The 16,507-nt window shown below is 53.1% G+C and overlaps 1 protein-coding gene across 1 annotated transcript in view; it reads left to right on the top strand.

Moving 5' to 3' along the window:
• The window catches only part of celf2 (cugbp, Elav-like family member 2), a 141,754-nt gene that overhangs the window by 103,471 nt on the left and 21,776 nt on the right, over window positions 1-16,507 (top strand). The window contains 1 exon segment of the mRNA XM_086022874.1: window positions 11,141-11,337. Coding sequence (XP_085879000.1) covers window positions 11,141-11,337 — 197 coding nt within the window.

Raw genomic sequence — 16,507 nt, 5'->3', positions numbered from 1 at the left:
AAAAAGCTGTCAAAGTGTTTTTCTGCTGAGAATCATATCAGATGTGTGTGACTAAATCATAAATGCATGTCATGAAAATGTTGATTTAGAACTTTAAAACATTTCCAAGTTATATCATTCCAAACTGTTAATGAATGAATGAGTTCGAATGAATGCATTTAAAAATGCCAAGTATATAATGCAAATAGGTACAGTAATTAGTCGCCGTAAGTGAACCAAAACCCCCCAAAATATGCAGCAATTTCTGTTTAAGGAATGAATTTTCGCTTGAATTATTTCCTCTGTTTCAAACGTGCGAGTCATTTCTCGGCGCTTGGGCGGCCGTGGCTGGTCTTGGTCCAAACGAGCCAGTTGGCGGCGTTTGCCAGAATGACCTCCTGCAGAGAGCGCACTGCGCTAGTGGGAGGGGGTTAGCATGAGGTCGCTGTTCTTCCTCCAGGCTGCTGCTGCTGCTGCTGCTGCTTTTTTTTTTTTTTTTTTTTTTGCACTAGCGTGTAAAAAAGGCTTAGCTTTTTCGCATCAAATCTGTTTGCCGAAAATGGAAAGTTGTGATTGTGGAATCGCGTTGTCCGCTGTGTGCTAATGGAGGAAGCTAATTGCCGTAGTTAGCGTTGTGTCATTGCCACTGTTAACTCCGTCTTCAAACGTGCTGATGAACGCATCGTTTCATTCGCAAATATGCTAGCGGCTAGTTTTTGTGTTAGCTTGCGATGCTAAGGCGGTGGCAGCAGGGCTGGCCCATTCATACATTTAATCGATTTATTGACTCCTTTAATCGATTGGCACGACCTACACTGCTTCCGTTTTTTTCAAATGTTCAAAATGGCTTTGGTGAATGTCAATGTCATTTGGGTTGACTTGATATTGAAATCGGGAAAAAAAAAAAGGTCTAAAAATCAGATTTTGTTGAAGAAAAGTTATTTTGCGGCTGTTTCGCCAAGTCCTTTACGTTAGTCAAAAGTCTCAAATGTATTTGGAAATGTACGGCGCATTGTAGCGGTGTGGATGCGTGCCTTTAAGAGGCGTGGCCTAGTGAGTTCCATCAATGGGTAAATGTCCACGTGTTTCGCGCTGTTTGTGCTTTTCCCGGAAGGCGGCGAGCGCTTCATTCCGACAGCCGGCCTACATTTGGCGCGGCGTACTCGCGCGGGTCGATAACAGCGCCCAGGGGGACGCCTCCGGGCGGGCAAGAACACCACTCGTAACCGGCCGCCGCTCCGCATTGTTCCCTGAGCCGACCCGGCGGAGGATTAGCGCGCGCGGCCGAGTTGCGGCATTCCGTGTCGCGACAGGATTTTGCACATTAGCGGCGCTTCAACCCAACACGCCATCCAAGCGGCTCAAGTTGATCGGCGGCGCGATACGACACTTAAGGGAGCGCTTGAGGAGTTGGCGCTCGCATTTCATCAGCGCTGCCAGCTTTGCCCGAATGTCGCTGATTGAATGATGGCGGCTACCCGCCTTGGCGCTATTTTCAGCAATCAACACGATACATCGAGTCGCGCGCACGCGACCCTGCGGCTCGATTCTTGACAAGGAGCGTCACGTGAGCCGCCATGTTTATAATATGAGATTCTGTTGTCTGCAATTTGAGTTTAGTTTTGTGTTTTAATTTAGACAATTTTGTTATTTCTGATTTTGATTTTTATTGTGGGAGGATAATGATTATTATAATTGCATTTGTCAATTTCCTTTTTTTGAGAATTTATTTGAGGGTTTTTTTGCAGTAGTATTTGATTTAGACAATGTTGTTATTTCTTTTGATTTGATTGCCATTTATCTTTCGATTTTAATTTGCTTTCTTGTCTTAAATATTTTGTATTTTACAATTGTATGCAATTTTTGGAAGGTGTTTATTTTATATCATGATTTTTGCTGTGGGATGAATTTGATGATTGTACTTGCATTTGTCAATTTTATTTTTGTATTTATTTTGAGAATGTATTTTATTTCATTTGAAAAAATTTTTTGGGGGGGGGGCAGGGGGTGTATTCATGATGTCTCCTGCAGCCCGCTTAGGCAGGATGACAGCTGCCACCGAGGAAACGGAGCGAGAGGAGCTGGCCTCCAGGGAGCGTGTGCGTGGGAGCGCGTTGCCGCGTGTTTGAGTGCGCCGCCGCGCTAATTGCTTTTTGTTGCGCTAATATGCTCGCTTATCTCCACATCGCCAATTCTGGGATGTAAGCAAGGGGTGTGTGCGCGCCGAGTCGGGCTGCGTCATTCCATCATTTTCCAAGCCATGTCGCCTATTGTGTTGCAACATGTTCCGTACGTACGTGTGTGTGAGTAACAACCTCCTTATGTTTTCCTACTCTCAGGTTTTGCCGCAACCCGTTTAGGGAGTAAGCTACCGTAGTTGGGACTGACCACTGGTGGTTACCTAGCCTCAAAATGTCACCCCGAGCAGAGTTGGAATCATACGTAAAAGGAGTAAAAACGGAAGCTTCGTGAATGAATTTCTCCCGCAGCCCATTTAGGCAGGAAGCGAGGTGGGCCTGCACCGTCCACTGGAGTTTAATGTGCCTCAAACGAACACAGTTGTAATCATTCCTGAAACCGTCACAATAGAGGCTGGCTCGTATTACGGCGACAACAAAATCAGAGCCTAATAAGGAATGTTTTTTCTCCTGCGGCCTGTTTAGGCAAGGAAGGAGTTGGGCCTGATTGAATTGCTTTCTCCATTACGTTGCTCCAAGTACAACTAATCACATTCAGCCGTAACATATAAGATTTGTGCAACTGCCCGTTGAGGTAGGAAAGCACTAGCGGTAATTCCAGAGCGCAGTGATGTGATTTTTTTAAAAAATATTTTTTTATGTGTACTTTATGCGTTAGGTCTCCGTTGAGTTCCTCCTCTTCCTGTTAGCATGCAGACCCGTCATCACAGCAGTCTCCCTAAAGCAGGATATTGTCGGGAAGCAGGCGCCTTGCCAAATGATAGAGCTAACCCTCTTATGCGTGCGCTAACAGCATGTCATCTTCCGCCGCTAATGTCAAGTGGGAACAGATCCGACCGAGCGGGCGGCGGTGGCGGCGGGTGGGGGGGGGGCACTTAATAACACCGCGTGCTCACCTCACATGGATTCCCGCGGGCGCGCCAGCTCTTCCTGCTTTGCCGTATATAATGAATGGCCACTAATGGGAGTTTCAAATGCAACCCGTTCGGGCATGAAGCTAGCCCAAATTCAGTGTTTATTTTGTGACCAGCACGACACATGCTTTGTTGTAATCCTCTCCAAAGTAGCTACTCTGGAGGATGAATTTGGGAACTTCTGCGGCTGCTGCCCAACTAGACAGGAAGCAAGCGCTCACTAATTTCACCCCCACCCGGTTGGAACGTTAACGCTGCTGACAAGCAACTCTTGAGTCTCCGTGATGTGGATTCCTGCCTCTGCCCGTTTAGTTAACTTGGAGAGAAGCTCCGATGAATCGGGCCCTCGCCGACCGGAAAGGTTTGCAGGGACCAGCGCAACAAATGATTTGTCGTAATCCTCCTAAAGGAATGAATACGGAGGCTCCTTGTGTGAATTCTGCTGCTGCCCGTCAAGGCGGGGAGCCAGTTCATATCAATTCAGCTCTCTTGTAGATGAAATGTTTTCATGTTTGCTTTTGTAACGGCCAAAGAACAAATGATTCGTGATGGAATGGAATAGAATGTGTCTGCTGCAGCCCGTTTAGGCCCGGCAACAAGCCTAATAACTGGATGCGGGAATCGCCGTCATTCCTTTGCAAAGTTTGCTTCAACTCTTGCTGATCCCGTCTGTCGCCGGACTTTGTTCTGCCTTTGTCGCCCCTTCAAAGGAGACATCCAGTCGAACCCGACGCAGCGGCGGCGGCGGCGGCAACAAATATTCCTCATCTCGCACTCGGAAGCTTCTGGAATGGCGCCCGAGGCTTTTTCAGGACACAATGAAGTCGATCTGTGAAAGTTTCTGGTCGCATCCCCCCGAAGTAGTCCCTGCGGAAGCTCGGATTTCCTTCATTTTGCTCTCATTTTGCTCGCCCTGCTGCCGAGGCGCTTTCAATCAAGCGGCGAGCTAATTAGGGCGACCGCCTCACCTCCGCCGCCCTAATGACGCCGGCGCCGCATCCCGTCTTGTTTTTTTTTTTTTTGCTCCCACATCAAAAGGCGCCTCCCGGTGGAGCGGCCGCCGCCATTTAGCGCCGGCCGCGTGTTTTGTTTGCTCGTTAACTTTGTCGCTTGCCGTTTGGATCAAAGCGGCTTCGGCGGGCGAATTAGCGCGCTACCTATTAGCGCCACCGCCTCACTAATGGTGCGGCGCCTCGACGGGAGGCCACAGACGGCGGGTTTGACGGAGGGACTTGTGAGTGACAGCTGGCGGGCGCGAGCGTTTTTCCGACAAAGAGAGGATAAAGACGGCAGCCCGTTTTGGCAGTTAACGATGTCACGGGCCCGAATTTGTTTCGCCCTCAATCATTTTGTTGCTTCGCAATGCAGCTAAAAAAAAACATAATCAGTTGTTCATCAAGCAGTAAAGATAAAGCTTAACGGAGTGCTTTCACTGCAGCCTGTTGAGGCAGGCAATGTGTTGCGCCTGAATTAGTTTCGCATTTCTGCTTGTCATCACCGTTTACGTTGCTTACGATGAGCTACCAAAGAGCAAACAATCAATCGTCCTCAGTTAGTGTGCTGCATCCCGTCTAGGCAGTAAACAGGTTGGCTTTTATTTTGCCCTCTCAACGGGTTGGAATTGTCTGCATGTCACTTCAAGATGTAGTGACAAAACAAAACATCCGTTGCCTGCCATCAGTCGAATGAGAACGATGTAGGCAAAATGTGTGGATTTCATCCGCAGCCCGAAAACTATGAGCGGCGCCACCTGACTAATGGCGTGGCAGGAGGCCCATCTAGTCGACTTTGACAAGCGGGGGGGCGTGGCCGCCAGCGACGGCCTTTGTGCTTGGCCAAGAATGACAGGCCGTCTTCCGTAAGTGCTTTTTTTGATTGGCTGCCTCCAGAGAGAGAGCGCTCTCACGCGCCCGTTCTCCCTCCCTCTCACTCGCTCTCTCTCGCCCTCACAAATGTCGAGTTTTTACTTTTTAGTCGGCTTCCAACACTGCGTGGGTGTGCGTGTTCGCGGGAGAGCGCGAATGAGGCTGTGCGCGCGAGAGAGTGCGTAAGAGGGTGAACGAGTGAGTCAAGTCGTGCGAGTGCGCGTGCGCGCGCTCTTGACGGCTAGCAGGGAAACAGCAGCTAGCGTTTGCCGGCGCCGTGCGGCGTTAGCGCTTAGCGTCGCTCGCTAACAAACGTCATACATATTGCCGCGTGTTGAGATGTTTACTCAACTGTATATGAAATCGCTTTTGGTTCTAGATTCACGTGACTCTCTACTGCAGCCCATTTAGGCGGCGACAGGGTCTCCAGTAAAGAGAATAGTACTGGAGACAAAAATAAGAGCGTCATAACCACCCTTGAAAAGTAGAAATCGAGGCAAAATTTGTGAATGCGACATTTCTACTGCAGCCTGTTGAGGCAGCAAACTAGTTGGGCTGTCTACCGCTCGCCTTTGCGGTTGCCTTTCTTTGAGATTCGGCCACCGTGAAAAAGATTGATTCATTGTTGCGTTTGCGATAAAACGCTTCTTTTCCAGCCCGTTTGGGCCGGCAACGAGTTGACAAGTTGCACAATATTTACATTGCTTCTTTGGAGGCTCATTTGAATTTGTCTACTGCAACCCGAGTACGTTCCAATTAATCGCGCTGGTTTCGATTATGCTGCTGATGGCGCAACCACAAAGTAAATGATTAATTGGCCCAAAAGTAGTCAAGAGGGAGGCCAAGTTAATATTCCTGCTCAGTCGAATGAAAGTGGTCTTTTGGTGTGTGCGTGCGCGTGTGTGGGTGCCACCATTGTTCTTGGATGAATCTTGCTGAAAAGACGCCAAGCGAGGACCGGAGCCCCATGCGGGAGGGCGATGACGTCACCTTTTGAACGGCAAACGCCGATTGGCCGAGAGCCGGGCGACTCCCCGGAGGAGGCCGAGCGACGTGCGAGCAGAAGGAGGGTGGGATGCGAGGACGGAGGTGGCAAAGTGAGGAGGCGGCTGAGAGACGCTCGCTCGCTCGCTCGCTCGCCAAGGCACCCTCGGGTGACGCGCGCCACTGAGTCACGGCCTCGCATGTCCCCCCTCGGTCTTGTCTCGTCCGTCTTCCGCTACCTCATTACATGCCATCAATCTCGTCACCCGGGGGGGGCCAGCGCGTTCGGGCAAACGCACGTTGAGCGTAATTCGGCGCCGCGCTCAATAGGAATCTTTCCACAGGTGCCGTAACGGAGGCCGTCGTCGTCGTCGTCGCGCCACTTCCAGAAAATCCATCCCTATTACCGCTAACAAAGCGGAATGGATGTGCGCCATCGATCGCGCGCCGCTTTGGGTTAAAGCGCCGCCGCCAGACGGCAAGTGCGTTGAAGTCGCCCGGGGGAGGTCAGCCCGAGCGGCGTCACCCGCCGCCGGCCCCCGCCGAGGCACTCTGCCGACCGCGTCGGCGCCACTCCCGATCAACTCCAGTCACAGTGTCAATGTGACACCTTACTCCCGACTAAGTCGAGCAAGCGAGGGATCGTTGAACCGTGACTGGCAATTTGACATCCTTGACTAACTCCACCGGCCGTGGGACGTATTCGTCCACCCGACTAAGTGTTTATCCACTTGGTAATGTGCACTTTGCTCCACGAGCCAAGCCGATATGCCAGTCAGGACTAACTGAGCCCTCCGCTAACTCCGCATTGTAACTCGTGACTAAGGCTTGAGCACATCCGCCTGGCACGGACGGGGTTGCTGGTTGGAGTCCAGGCGACACGTCTGACTAACTCCGATGACCATGTCAACGGTTTTGAGCTTAAAAAGCAACAATCCCATTGGGTGCGGGCTGAAAAAAAAATCAAAACAAATCATCCACCGCGGCGCAGAGTAAGTAGATCCAATTAAAGCGAGCGGCTGTCGAACGCAACTCGCCTGCACTAAAGTGCGTCAAAAGGTGCCGTGGGAGAGGATGGCGATGCCAAAGCGGGTCTGGATTTGCCAGCCTACCTGCCGGGGGAGCGAGCTGGCAGGGGGCGGGGGAGTGCCGATTGCCAACGCGCGGTCGAACACGATGCGAGGGACGGACGGGGGGGCGCGGGGGGGGGGGGGGGGTTCTTCCTCCTCAGCCCGCCCGTCTTCCTCATCCTCGCCGTCAGAGGCACAAAGAGCGGACGACGCAAGAGCGACGCCGGCGGGCCGACGGGCCTCGGCGCACAAACGCGCAACCCTCCCCGCCGCCTGCCAGGTGATGATCAGTCCCGACCAGCTGGACTGAGCATTCTGCTCGCCGGCGCACGCGCCCGTGGAATGTGTCCGCTCCGTCGGCAGTCGTACGTCAACATATGTTGAAGGCAGCGCTGTTGGGGGTTTTCTCCCCCCTCGGCGGAGCGATACGCGCAACGGTCGGCAAAAAGAGGAGAATCCCAATAAGGGCATGAAGGAGGGATGCCAAACGATCCCTTTTTCAAGGCGCGCGCGCTCGCATATTGAGCCATCTGTCGCCTGGCTAATTGGTATGCGTGACAATGTTTTTCCGAGCCATAAAGCTAATGAAAACGAGCGCCCCGCCCGCCCGCCCAAATACCCCTTCACAGCAGCGTTTTCAGACCCCACGCGGCAGTTCCACTTTTCCGGCTCTTCCCGTTGCCACGTCGCGCTCGTTTTTACTTTGCTTGTCAGGCCCGACGCGACGATTCCCTCTCTTTCTCCTGCCAGGCTGCGCTCGTTTCCGCCATTTGTTCTCAGGCCCGACGTAGCGCTAGCCTAATTTCCTGCCGTTTCCTCCGGCGGGCCACACTCAATTGCAGGATTTTCATGGCACTTTTCAGGCCCTTTGCAACAGTTGACTTTCTTCCTCCATTTCCATCTGTCGGGCTGCACTCGTTTGCAAGATTTTGATGGCAGGTCCCAGGCCCGACGCGACGGCCCCCACACACCCCCCCGCCGCGCAATTCTGTCGGAATCTCTCGGCTCATCCGGAGCGCTTAAGCGACACCATTTGTCTGCGTAAAAGTGTCAAGGGTGAAATGTTCCGTCGCCGGCGAGCGCTTCCCGCTGTCGCCATGGCAACAAGACGGATAAAGACGCCGCCGGAATGTGGCGTTCGAATGAAACCCGGCTAACTGTGATTAGCCTCGTTTATGCTAAACTGCGCTAATTTGGGAACTAAGAGTTGAGGTTGCTGTGGGGAAACATAACCTTGGTACTTGTCGTGCGTCGGCGTGTTGTCTTACGTGCGCGCGCGCGCGCCCGCGTCCTCATTAGCGCGCGGCAGCTCGTTAGCGCACCGCTAGCCGAGCGCCGGGGCACCGGTGCAGCTTCATTAGCCACCGTGACATTTATCTGATGCGTTTCTCTCTCTCTCTCTCTTGCGCGCACCGCCGTTACCATGGTGACTAACGTGTGCACAAACACACACACATACACATGTAATCAGCCATTATTCATCGAAGCTAGCGCCGGACTGTAGATGCTAATGAACGCAGGAAAGGTGCCTCGCAAGTTGAAGGAGTTAGTGGGTGTCGTGTGTGTGTGTGCGCATGTGCGTCATTGTGGATGTGGAAAAATGTCTTTCAAAGCAAAAAGATTTCATTCCGCAACAAAATTGGCCATTTTTATGAAAAAAAGTTGTCGAGTTACGAGAGCACATTGCTTTTTACATTCCTATTGTTCAAGCAAATAATATTACGATACATTCTTTTATACGAAGAGACAAAAAGAATTTGTGAGACGAGAGTCTTTTATGTTGTAAGAGAAAAATCAAACTCAGAGAATTTTATCACAAGAGAAATGGTCATTTTACAAGAATAACATCAAAATAAAGCTTCAAAGGGGTCTTAATTCTCATCCAAGCATACTTAAGATGCCCCTTTTTTGGCCGCTCGGATCACCCCAAAAAAGAAATTCATCATATTTCTCCGGAAAACGACCGTTACGTAAAATAAACGTTTCCAAATAAAACTGCTGTGTGTGTGTGTGTGTGTGGGGGGGGGTGTGAGAGACCTTGCACCGTTCACTTGCTACGTGGAAAAAGCGCCGTTTGGCACTGTGCTCGTCAACAAGATTAGTCTCCCCCCCCTGCGGTGAGAGCGTGGCCCGCCCCAACCCGCCGCCAGTCGGAGGAGGCGCCTGCGACAGCTCGGCCCTTCCACGAACCCGCCGCCGCCGCCGCCGCCGCCGTGCAGAGGCGAGGCGAGGCCACGTCGTTCAGAGCAGAAACAGAAGGCGCAAGCAAACAGCGGGAGGAGAAGCGGTGCAGCAGCTCGCCCTTAGCGTGTGTGCGCAAATGTGTCATCTTGCAAGACAACAAAGATGGGATGCTTTTTACCAGGAGGGATTGCGTCATTGACTCCAAACAATGACGTGTTTCCAGTGCGCATGTTTTGATGCGCCGTTTGAAAATATGTCAGGTGTCCGTCATCACTGGCAGCCCTTTTGGAAGACATTTTAATTGGACGGATCGGTGACAAGAAAAGCGCCAGCGTCCTTCAGCTTTGGCACAGCACGCGCGGCAATGACAACGTTGGCCGCGGTGCGCCATTTAGCATTTGAGATGAGCCCCGTTGGTGACGGCGACCGGGCGGGAACGCGGCAAGCGAGCACAAACGCTTTGGACGTTTTCCATTCCACCTGACCATGTGCCGGTGTCGTATTTGCAGTCTGTGTCGCGCTAGTGATTGTCATGAATGCAACGAGAGGGACGTGATAAGTTGTGGCTCAATGACCAATACCACACCTGGACCGATTGACGGCGACTTCTGAGTTGTCGTGGCCCAACATGTGCCCATTTGTTTGCTAGCAAAACAAAGCATTTCAAAACGTAGCTGCTGTCAGAAAAAATGTCACCAAAGCAACAATGTTAGCGTTAGGACGGACAATGAGGGAGATGGAGACGCCGTGACTCCCGCTTCATCCGTGGCCTGGGGGCGCGCATGCGCAGGCGCAGGGCCAGCAGTCACCTTGCAGGGTTGAAGCCCTTCATTGTGTGAGCGCGCCGGGCCAGCGGCAGCGCGCGGCCGTCGCAACAATGAGGGATTGTGGACGCCATCGGAGGACGCTGCGGTATCGCCGTCCCAAGCCGCAGAGCGCCGCCGTCACGGCCGACATGTCCTTCGGGTCGCTGAGGGAATTTGGCCTTTCTGCCCAGCGGCTGGGCTCCTTTTGCAAGCGATGGGTGACGCGGGGTGAAAGGTCAGAATGTTTTGGGGTTTGTTTTTTTCCGAAATGCGGCGAGCAGCCACGACGCGGCGGGTGGGGTCGTCTCCCCCCCTTTGGATGTGGGAACGTCTCAATGGAGGGTTGTTGACGCTACCGCGCACGCGACCGGTGCTGACGAGCCTCATTCGGGGCACATCACCTGCTGCTTGTGAGCACGGCGTTGATGTCCGACCATCGTCCGTGTCTCCAAGCGGCTGCCTGGCGGAAGCTTTACGATGAGCCCCACAACGGCGACGTTCATTTTCACGTTTCACGTTATATGTTAGCATCAAGCTAGCCGAAATTGGTTTGACGAAATGTTGTGATTTATTTTTTTTGGGGGGGGGGGGGGGGGGTTGAAATTTGCAACGTTGAATTGTTGTTGGGGCACAGTCGGTCCACAAAATGCACTCGCGTCCCAACCAAAAGGGATCAAATCAATTGAAGCTGAAACCTCCTTTTTTTTTTTTTTTTCTTTTTAAGTGAAGTATCAAATGAATGGTTTGGCTTCTTTTTTTTTTTAGGAAATGAATTACTAATAATGATATTCATGATTGCTTTGGCTCCATGGAAAGACCTTGGCAGAGTCCGTATGTTGCCGTGTGCAATTTTTTTATTCATTTTTTTTAACTAGCTCAGAAATCCGTCAGCCATCTGCGCCACACGTGTGTTGGATGTGCAAAAGAACAACTTGGCACAAAATTCACTCCCAGAAAAAGTGGAAGCAGTTGGTTTTTTTTTTTTTGCAACAACTTTTTTTCACGTGGCAGATCGCAATTGACATTTGACTTCTGGTCATGCGTTTTCTTCTCGTGAAATGAAAGTTTTTCGCTTAGATTTCAACGCGTTCCCTCCACGACGGCGTTGACGCGGCTTTGCGGCCGTCTCTGTGTTGGCAGCAACGGCACGGCCGGCAAGATGAACGGCGCGCTGGAGCATTCGGACCAGCCCGACCCGGACGCCATCAAGATGTTCGTGGGCCAGATTCCGCGCTCGTGGTCGGAGAAGGAACTCAAGGAGCTGTTTGAGCCCTACGGCGCCGTCTACCAGATCAACATCTTGCGGGACCGCAGCCAGAACCCGCCGCAGAGCAAAGGTACCGCCCACACTCCTCGCAAGCACACGAGCGCGCGCCCGCCCGCCAAACCACGCAAGCGCCCGGGATTCGGTGGCAACCGAAGCTCGACAAGAGCTGCGTGTCGGCAAGACAAAGCGGCGACAAGCTCCGACGGCGCGCCATTTGAGGCCAAGCGGCGTCGCCATTCTTCCCGCATGGGCTCCATTTTGTGCCGCTTTTGTCTTTCCCCTTTGATGAACTAGTCAACAATAGCGCCGGCGTATTAACGCGCATCCGGCCGAGTGGAAGGGGGGGGTGGGGGGGGGGGCGAGCGGCGGCGGGGGCGATGACACTCCTGATGAGACGGGGTGGGCGGGAAGCCAAAAGCGGGAGCGAGCGGGCGGGCCCAGACGCCACAGCTCCATCCAGGCGGAAAAGCACATTTGGAGAAAACTTCTCAAGCGACACCAGGGAATCAAAAAGGCGAGGCGGCTAGATGGCAAGCAAACGAGGCGGATGGATTCTTCCGCAAAAACAAAACAGGGCGATAATGCGCCAGCTCAGGCCTGGCGAGTCTTCGCAAACTCGCATTTGGCCAGGAACGAGCCAAGCCCGGCAAAGAATTGTCAAGATTCCCTTGCGTTTCTTCGGCAGCCCGTTTAGGCAGCGCACGGAATCAGTCAAATCCATTGGTGCCAAAACGGATGTCTCTATCAATTGACATTGACAGCAAACATTGTTAGTTTGCCCATTGTGCTCTCCAATTGTTCACTATTGCAGCCCGTTGAGGCGGCAAACCAGTCAGGCCGAAAAGAGCTGGTCGCTGCCCGGGTCAAATCCGTGGCTGCCTAAATTGATTTTCAAAGTTCTCTCATCATATTTGCATTTCATTTCAATGGCAGCCCGTTTAGGCAGCAAAGGCGCTAGTGTGTGCCCACGGGAATGCCTGTCCCTACCAATTGACACTCAGCGCAAGCATTGTTCCTTTTTCCCATTTTGCTTTCAAATTTCACTTTGCTTGCATCCTGTCCGCACTGTTTTCCATGGCTGCCCGTTTCGGCGGGAAGCAATTTGGGCTGTTTGAATATCCGTACGTGGTTCGTGCACTCTGATGCTTTACATTCATTCCATTTCTACGGCGGCCCGTTTAGGCGCCAAGTCGGGGCCCGTTGAGTTGGCCGGTACCAGATAGTCGCAGCCGTTACTTTCTAAATTGACACTAAACAAGACAACCACGTTGGCAAAGGTCCAATAAGACCCCCGATGAGCAACGCCGATAGAATTAATCATCCGCATCCCGTCCATTAACACTTAAATAGTACGTTTTCCACTCCATTTCTTTCCGGCTGAGCCATTGTGGTCTTTTCAAAGTGTTGCCGAGTTCCGCGTCATCTCATTTCGACGCGCCGTGAGAGGACTCCCCCGACGGCCCCCCGACGGCCCCCCGACGATCCTCCCGCCGCCACCGCTGACCGGTCGGCGCGATTGAAACGAGTTGTTTTGCGGCGGATGATTTAAGAGCATCGCCGGCCACCGTGTGGGTTTTTTCTTTTTCATTTTTTTTTTTTTATGTCTTCTTCCTTCGAGCGGAGGAAACGTCGGGTTTGATGGAGGCTCTTATCGGCCTCGTTAGCCGCGCGGAGCCCGTGGCTTCTTTGGCCTCATCTGCACCCGCTCAACCCCACAAAGCTGTACAGTAATCTCGCCGATGTCGGCGAGGTCCTCGTCTCGCTCTGTTTACTTTCCGTCGGCGGAGGCGCCACCTGAAAGGGATGTTGGAGGGGTGGCGGCTTGGTAGCGCCGCTGTCCTCCACTTGCGCTTTGTGTGGGTAAACATTCGGCGCGGACGGGAAGTCAAAGAGTTCAATGGCAGCTCCTCATTACCGGAGACTTCCGACGCAGCCCGTCTAGTGAGCCCTCCCGGTGCTCACGCACCTTTTTTGTTCTTCAGTTCTTAGCCGAAGAGCTTTATCTCACGCTCATCTTGTTTACATGTCATTTCTTTGGCGGCCCATTGAGGCAGAAAGGGATCTCTTTGGCCGGGTGGGTATCTTGAAAAAAAGCTTGCATTGAATTGCTATTCACGCTAAAACACTTTAGCGTTTGCTCCCCTGAGTTTCAAAGCTTTGACTTGCTCTCGTGTTTACGTTCCGTTTCTACGGCAGCCCGTTTAGGCAGAAAACAATCTCGGCCTACTGAATCCGCAGTTGAATCCGTGGGTCCGACATTTGTGATTTTTTTTTTGTAATGAAAGTTTCCATCCTTCTCTATCGCAGCCCGTTTAGGCAGAAAACAAGCAACAAAATAAATGGCTGCCTAAGTTTACGACAAACATTTTTGTTTGTTGCTGTGAGATGTGCAGCAAACGTTTGTTTTTCTGCTCTGAGTTTGAAAGCTGCTCCGGTTGGGTTTCCATCGTCTTTGTGCGGCATCCCGTTTAGGCAACACCCTCAAGGATATTCCTCCGAAGCGAAAGCTCCGGCAAGCGTCGGTATTCGTCGGGCAAGCGGAAGAATGGAGTCCACCTTGAACCCGTTTGAATTCTTCCGTCGCGGAGGTCAAAGTGGAGCCGCGCGTTTCCATCCCCGTCTCCATCATCGCCGCGCCTTTGAGAGCGGCGTGTCCTTCGGCGCAATTTTACACACCACAAAGGAGCTTGGAGAAAAATCCATACGCAGCAAATCCTTCCCGCCGCCGCCGCCGCCGTGTTTATGTCCCGAACTTAAGAACATCATTTGCCGCGCCGCTCGCTCGCTCGCTCGCCCGCCCGCCAGCCCGCCCGCCTTTAATGGCTTCTTGTTTTGCTGCCCTGCGGCCCCTTGGGCGCTGCGGCGCAGGTGTGTGTGTGTGTGTGCGTGTTGATCTACACGTGTGTGTGTGCGCACGAGTCCACTCTTTGTCCTCACTAGTAGAACAAGTGTGGCATATTAGTAGGAGAGCTCCACGTTAGCGGTGAGGTGTGCAGCGGTTGACAACCCGCGTGCTAGCGAGCAGCTAGCGCTTAGCTCGTCGCGGACAAGCGGCTACTAGCGCCGCTGCGGGCCGACGAGTACGCAATGAAAGCGAACGAGTCCACATTTGCGCCGCGCCGGCCAACACTGCCGGGGGGCACGTGTCGTGCACTAGTAGCCTCCTTATCGAGGAGATATGAATGCGAGTGAAAATAGCGCGACGCTATTAGATCGTCATTGAGAGCGCGCGTGTGTTTGTGCTGACTGTGGCGGTCCGGGGAATGGCGTGGCCCCGCTGTTAGTCGAATGCCTTCGGAGTTAATAACCAGATGAGGCGTCGTGCCAGTGAGGAATGGAGTCGCTTGGCCTTTTTTCTTTTGGGGAAGACTTTTTGGGGATTTCTTCTTCATTTTGCGTGCGCGGGGAGAAAGATTAGCGAGCGAGCGAGACGAAAAAGAGCCAGAGGGGTAAACACGAAGCGAGCGGCGGCCTTCGACGCAAGCCTCCGTGCTCGTGCGTGTTGGCGGGGGACGCGTTGTGTCATTTGTCTTAATGATGGCGCCTGCCCACGTGCGGCACGAGTTTAATGTCTTCATTAGCCCGCGCGCGCACCCGGCCCGTTAAGGGGCCCGCCGAGCCCCCTTGTGCAAATCTGCGCCGGTAATCCGCTAAAGTGCGAGCGGGCTCTTCAAAAGCGCCGCCGCCGCCGCTTTCGGGCCCGACCCGGCAGGTCGGATCGCGAGCGGCGGCCTGCGGGCGTTGACCTCGCATTAGCCTCACGCTAATACCTTCGCAACACACGTCGGATGCAATTTTCATCACAATTTCAAACGCTTCAATCGCATGGACTTTCCGCACTTTTGCCCGGTTACACTGGCGCAGATCTGTGCATGCGGTGCATGCGGATGACACGCGCGGATGACACGCGGGCGAACGCAACTCCTCCGCTTGACCGAGCGATCGCTTGTGTCAAAATTGCAAATTCCGCAAAACCTTTTGGCTTTGACGTGATCGTCCCTCCCTTCCTCTGTGCCTGGCAGCCCGTTTAAGCAGAACACAAGCCGGGCTTAGCTGAGCTGCTTTGCGCGAGCCTTAAGAAACGCTATAGAAGGCAAATGTTTGTCGCTCTGGTGTTGGTTCCGAAGCGTTATCTGGCTCCGCTCGTGTTTCTCTTCCTTTCAATGGCAGCCCGTTGAGGCAGAAAAGAACCTGAGCCTCCGGGAGCCACATTCACATTTTTGGGGGTTTGCTTCAAAGCTTTACCTTCTTTGGCCATGTTTTCACTCTTCTCTCTTTCGGTCGCAAACCATCAAATCCTTTGGAATGAGCTTTGGCTCCATTTCAGTGAAGCCGATTTGACTCGCCGATGGTGAGGTTGGCCGCCGCGTCTTTGAGCGGCCCATTCGAACGGCCCCGGCGTTGTTTTGAGCCCCGCAAATCTCCCGGCGACGGCCGGCGGGACGGCAAAGAATGCGGCCCCGCGGCGACGGCCGGAGCGGCCAATTATCTGCTTTGGAGGCCTCGGTCCAGAGTTGCCGTCGTTCTTGGCCAATTAGGTTGCTTTAGCGAAGCGCTAGCTCCTGTTTAGCCGGCGCAACACGCGTGCGCACACGTTTCCCAAAGAAGTTCCCAGCGTGGCGCTTTAGCTTCTCGATGCTAATCCGCTGGAATTGCTCGCATGCACCCCCCCCGGAAGCCGTTGCGAAGGTTTTCACCTGTCATCTGTCGGAGCTCAATGAAATGGCCCGGTGGTTACTTCAAATCGATTTCCTCAATTTCATGTTGATTCAAACGTGTTTATTTGTTACGTTTTTGCACAAATTGTTTTTACTTCCCTCGCGAAATGTTCGGTTGCTGATTGATTGGGAGTGGTGCTGCCTGCCGGCCTGCCTGGGATTCATCTTAACAACGCGGCTCCTCCCCGAGCTCATCGGTGCGGCACGAATGTTCAAGCGCCGCAACGGAGAGGCTAGTTAGCCGTAGCATTAAGCTAGCGAGGCAAAAAGTGGCCGCCAGCCGACGAGTAATATGCAAATGATCCGCTTCCAAGCAGCGTGCACGATTGCATCTGGACCATTTTCCAACTAGGACATGCGTCTTCAACCGGGCTGCCGGCCCGTCCGTCCCTTTTGAAGAATCGCCGGCAAAAGCGAGCACAGGCCGGGCTTTCGCATGCAAACGTGAGCCCGAGAGCCGCCGCCGCCGCCGCCGCGCGTCCAATTGCGTCTGCGCCGCGTGACTGCTGACCTACATGGAAT

The sequence above is a fragment of the Filicampus tigris genome, chromosome 22 (genome assembly GCF_054856515.1).
Source record: "Filicampus tigris isolate MCC_2025a chromosome 22, RoL_Ftig_1.0, whole genome shotgun sequence".
Lineage (NCBI taxonomy): Eukaryota > Metazoa > Chordata > Actinopteri > Syngnathiformes > Syngnathidae > Filicampus > Filicampus tigris.
Note: the sequence above shows the minus strand (reverse complement) of the source record. Positions and strands in the feature narration are given on the sequence as shown.